Source organism: Sycon ciliatum, chromosome 5 (assembly GCF_964019385.1).
Source record: "Sycon ciliatum chromosome 5, ocSycCili1.1, whole genome shotgun sequence".
NCBI classification, from domain to species: Eukaryota; Metazoa; Porifera; class Calcarea; order Leucosolenida; family Sycettidae; genus Sycon; species Sycon ciliatum.
The window spans coordinates 7,042,954-7,048,427 of record NC_088647.1 but is presented as its reverse complement, the minus strand read 5'-3'; the positions used below and the strand labels follow the sequence as shown (position 1 = coordinate 7,048,427).

The 5,474-nt window shown below is 48.9% G+C and overlaps 1 protein-coding gene across 1 annotated transcript in view; it reads right to left on the bottom strand.

Annotated features, from left to right (window-relative positions):
- LOC135817389 (uncharacterized) overlaps positions 1-4,383 on the bottom strand; it is a 27,112-nt gene extending 22,729 nt beyond the window's left edge. The window contains exons 1-3 of the mRNA XM_065330565.1: positions 3,725-4,383; positions 2,086-2,200; positions 1-810 (exon numbers count right to left, since the gene is read on the bottom strand). The exon at positions 1-810 is cut by the window's left edge and continues 970 nt beyond it. Of these exons, the coding sequence (XP_065186637.1) occupies positions 1-810; positions 2,086-2,200; positions 3,725-4,093 (1,294 nt within the window). The 5' untranslated portion in view covers positions 4,094-4,383. The remainder of the gene's footprint in view (positions 811-2,085; positions 2,201-3,724) is intronic.
- Between the last annotated feature and the right edge of the window lie 1,091 nt (positions 4,384-5,474).

Sequence of the window (5,474 nt, the reverse complement as noted above, 5' to 3'; positions counted from 1 at the left end):
GACAGTTTTCGAAACTTTTCGAAAAGTCAAAGGAGTAGTGTTGCAGTTCATATACGAATGTATTAAACTTTCTCACAAGGACGGATAGAACAGCAGTATGGTTGTCAGCAGTGGACTCCCACAGATGCAGCGAGACGAGCTCTTCTCCATTGCGCGTGTGCTGTAGATCGAGGCATATGTTGATACCGGTGGGTGGCCATACGTCCATGTTCAGGTACACGAGCTGTGTTGTGATGTTGTCACTGGACGCCACCAGGCCAACGGTGTCCAGCGCCGCGTTGTTAGTGAACCCCAGCGAGACGAGGTGCTCGACCGAGAACCGGTGTGCCTGTCTGACCATGATGTTCTGCTGACCATACAGGAACTGGCTGTCTCCGACCGCGTGCGCCAGGTTGTTGACGACGTTAGCCACCATGCGTCCCGTTTCCAGTCCCATGACGGTGAAGACAAATGGATACGGATACAGGGTGCGATTGTGCACATCGCGAGACGGTGTCACGGTGCTGTAGCGATTCGTGTACGATTCAAACGCCGTGAAGCGCATAACTCCGACGCAGACCGAGTGCGGGTGTTGGTAGTCACGCTCGCCATTCAAATAGCAGTTGTACGGGATGCCAGTGTTATCTTTCACCGTGCACTCGATGCCAAAACAGCTGTCGCTGCTGTAGAGCACGTCACTGACTGGCAGCACTGAGACGTACGGGTTCTGGTAGTGACACCAGGTGATGGGCAGCAGGTTGGTGTTGGCCTTGTCGCAAATGTGCTGATTGAGTCCAGTGATAGCGGGTGCTTGTCCCTGACCAGATACAACTGCAAGCACGCAGTGAGCAAAGAACACACCAGAGAACACACAGGTTTTCCATGCTGACTATGACTACCTCAGAAATAGATAAATGATTCAGTTCATGTTCACCACTGATGTGTTCTGCTCAACTCAACTCACCAAGTCATGCCAGTTCTCTATGATATTGCTTGCAATAATGTCTTCCAGCTGCAGTTTTGCCATACAAAATGACCAAGACTTGCCATCACAAGCCCGGTACAACACCAAATCACCGCAGAATTGGCAGTGAGCACGAGACAAACGACTCATAGCTTCAGAATCTGCCGCGTGCGATAGAATGAACACTACACTACACAGTAGACGTTTTACATTACTCGAAACCATGGTTACTGCCCGGGTTAGAGGGGTTAGAGGGACTAGAGCTCTTCCTTACACAGAACTCACAATGGTCAGTTGCCACTCCATTTATGGTGCCTGGATATCGCTCAGGGTGAAACTCAGATTTTACCACCAACCCGTGACTCTGACTTCTGTGTGTGAAGGTAGCACTATAGAATTAAGGGACAGGCACAGTGAACTGTTTGCTGGAAATTCGAAAGTGTTATTTATCTTCCCACTCCGGGAATGGGCCTTGTTGCATAGTTGAAAATGTTGGACGACTGACACCACATGTAAAAAAAACTTCACTCCTCCATCTCCAACAACGGTCTCTTTACCGTGAATAGATTCACACGCTACCAAAGTTCCGGGCCTGGAACATCACCAGGGTGAAAACACTATGCAAGCTTCAGATGCCCTAAATGTACACAACGGTAGAAATGACAACGTAGGCAACTGAAGTGCTTATAAATATAATATTAGATCAATGGCTAATGCTGATGGGATTGCCCACCATCATGTATTTCACAACAGGCTTCAGGCTTTCTGATCACTATCCGGCACAGCCAGCTTTATCTTCGATGGCTTTAGCATCGCCGTTCTGACAGTATGAAGTGTTTCACAAAAGGGACCGACTAGCAAGGTTGTTGGATGTCCGACTTGCTTGGATAACCGACAAAGCCGGGATACACACGGCTGTACATACTACAGTGCTGCTCAGTGACATCCAATCCCACGAATCAAGTGTGCGTGTTGTACCACTACCTACCCCAGTGTTGCCAGGACTAGGGCCGCACAGCGCATGGCGTGGCATTCACCGTCGCTAGATCACGCGCCTTTCACTGTGCAGCACTGTAACCATACATGAACACATAACATAGTCTGTGATCAGCTATCAACGCAGTCACGGATCAGTTACTCACACTGGCAAGATCCGTTCAGTGTGACATTATCAATGAGCTGTACGTGAACTTGCACTAGGCCGGCGTAGAACAGCACCACGTCCGTTGCTGATATCGTCAACCACTGACCTGTTATCTGTACACAATGAGGCGAAGGGAATCGGTCAATTGAACCTATGAGTTAAAATGATTTATTGCATATAAGTTGTGAACCCTGAACACATGACGGATGTTTCACACGGGAATCTGCCTTAATTCTACAGTATTGGTGCATATACATGACATTGTACTTCAAGCAGTACAATGTGTGTCACAATTGTACAGTTCGAGCTAGAGAACTAGCTGTGCGCACTAGGCACTGTACTGGAGGCCGCCTCTCTACATGTATGTCATGGCAATACCTGTTTCCCATTACTGTAGACTATCTCTTAGCTGATGCATTTCAATAAAAGCCACCTGCATCCTAGATACAGGGCCACCTGCATCCTAGATACAGGGCCACCTGCACCCTAGGTACAGGGCATATATTGAGTCCCAGCTGTCTGCTCCCAAACAAGTCATCACTCGGAAATCAGGATACATTCCTCAGTGGTAGTACATGTATAGGTCTGACCGTCAGCTTTTCAGCCACACGAGTAATAGAGAGATTCCACTATCTTGTTGAAGCATTGCTTACTCCACGCATTTCCTAGCCTGCAACGGTTATTTTCATCAATGCAGTACATCACAGTTTGCTCATAGGCGCTGAAAATATTTAAAAATAGCTTTCTCATCAGGGAGAAAGCCGAAGTGGCACTAATTTCTGGAGCAGTGCTCAATACGCTGGACGCAAAGCAATCCTTGGCACCTAGAAGACAAGGAAGCACTTGGAATCAGCTGTAACACCAGAGCCGGTTTGTGCCTGTGTGTGGCATGGCAGTTCGATGATCAGGTAATTGATGATGAGAAACAGAAACGGGCTACTTTATACCTCAGTGGCGTCGGTAGGGAACAGCACTAGAGTATATAGGGAATTGGGTGAGTGTGAACACTTGGCGCTGCAGTAAGCAGTGAAGGCTAGGAAGCTGTCTTGGGAAAATGATAACTTGGAGGGTGAACGCCAACATGGGGCAGGACTGCGCGCTCAAGGTGTAAAGAGGGTGGGATGGGGATCGTAAAGGTGAGCAATAGCCTAACACTGACTGAGGGTGATAACTTGAGAGATGGGTGCAAGCAGTCTACTCCAAAGGCACAAGGCCAAAGGAAGGGGAACACTCACTTCCCTGTGTACTTGCTGTCCCCTGCCTGGGCCAGTTCCCTACTACCCGCACCCCATAGGACCATAGTGGTTTATTGTCTTCTACTTCGGAAGTACATGTATTTGGATGTAATCTCACCTCGGCACCTCAGATATTCGCCGTCATATATTTGCTTATGCAGTCATAATGAAATTTCACTGAAGTGTGCACATCCGCTCTGGAAACTTGACGAAACACCATCCACCTCTTTCCGAGTGTTTTCCAGTGCACTGTCCTCAAAAATACAAGCGCGAATCCCCATGAACCATGGCGTGCTTCACACACACACACAGCAGCCCTTACTTCGACCCGTTATTGGAAATGCTTTCCGCCACGGTGCAGGAGCCATGATACTCGCGAATGATTATGAATGAACTACTTACGCTTGGCGAAGATGCTCCCCCTGCTGGCGGATCGCTTTCATCATAGATGGAGTGAAGAGACCCGTTGACATTTCCAAAGCCAGGACCGTAGAACGCTGCCGATGATGTGTCTGATAAGAAACCACCGATGATTTGGAAAGTGTAGTCGGCAAAGCTGCTCGCCGCTCCGGTCTGGTGCAGATACAGCACACCGAACCAAGCTATACCGGTGTCCGTCGAGGTAGCGTTGCACGCGATGGTGGACGTGGCGCTCAAGCCGGTGTCCACCTGTGGCACCTGGCCTCTGATCGGGACCAGAAAGCTAAGGCACAGGACACCTATGAGCACTGATGCCGCCATGTGCAGCTGGCCGCGGGGATGGTCGTTCATCCTTCTCCAGCGGTTGCAATATTCACCTGGAAGTTTTCGGAAGATCCGTTGTTGACAACTCCAATACGACAAAGGACATTATCATGATCATAGAAACGCTGGTTAGTTCTACGGTGGGGACGTTTTCTTGGAGTTTGGAACAATTAGCCTCCCATGGTTTTATCACGACGCGGCGTTGGAAGCGAGGAACGTCAACCAATTCAATCGTCTCAAACACAATGCTTTGCGGGAACTGCTTCTCTGGTCCGAAAGATATTCCAAAACAAACATAATTATTATGGATGGAGACGGGCAGATATAAGGAAAGGTGTCAAGATCACAGACTACTATTGTACTAGTATACTGCGGTCGTGTGATCAACGGACGTGATCTCTTGGTAGCTAGCTGGTGCCGGAGTTGAAAGAGCACTAGAATAGTGTAGTTCAATACACAGACAGTTACCGCGACGCTGTGGTTGCTACATGCACGTGACATGACGCATTGAGCTGAGGGAAGCAGTGCAGCTAGCTAGTGAGCTACATACCAGGAATCCTGCATGATTATCGATGTAGCAAGAAGTTAGGTACAAACTACATTGTAGCTACTTCCCTTGCTGCCTACGTTTTTCAGGTGCAGGTGCCAGGTGCAGGTGGAGAACTGAAGTCAAGGCTCGGAAGGAAAGACCAGGAGCAATGCGCCGCTGCTTCCAGTGCGACTGGAACTATTATTTCGGATCCAGGGAGAAGCGGAAGTCCCAGCAATCAATACAACTCAAGAGACAACTGAAAATATTGCTGCACATTTTGCAGGAAGGTGCAGTCTACAAGTCTGAGAAGCTCCTCAGCGTTCACAATCACAGGAATATTTTAACAATACAAGTCATGTATTATTATGCTACAAGAGACTGAGCAGGGTTTGTAATTGTATGCTGCATGCACAGCCAGTCGTCCACGGTCTACAATCGTCATGCAGGTCACACCACAATACAGCAGTGGGTCTGTACTGCATGACTATGAGCAACGGGTGTAAGAATTATTACAAGTGCTTGAAGTATGGAATCGAGCATGAGTACGAGGACGAAAGTGCGGAATCGGAGCCCGACGCGCGCTAGCGCGGAGGGCTCCGATTCTAGCACTTGAGTCCGAGTACGAATGCTTTGATACCATTTCTGACATGCATGCTGAATCGGAGCACGCCTAGGCGTGCTCCGATTCAATCGGAGCACGCCTGGGCGTGCTCCGATTGGAAAATCGGAGACCTGCAAGCGCTCACAGGTCTTCAGTGGCTGATTCAAAGCACGGCAAGTCGCGCTAGGATTCGCTGTTGCCATGTCGATTGTCATGTGACATGTCAGAAGTATGGAATCGAGCATGAGTACGAGGACGAAAGTGCGGAATCGGAG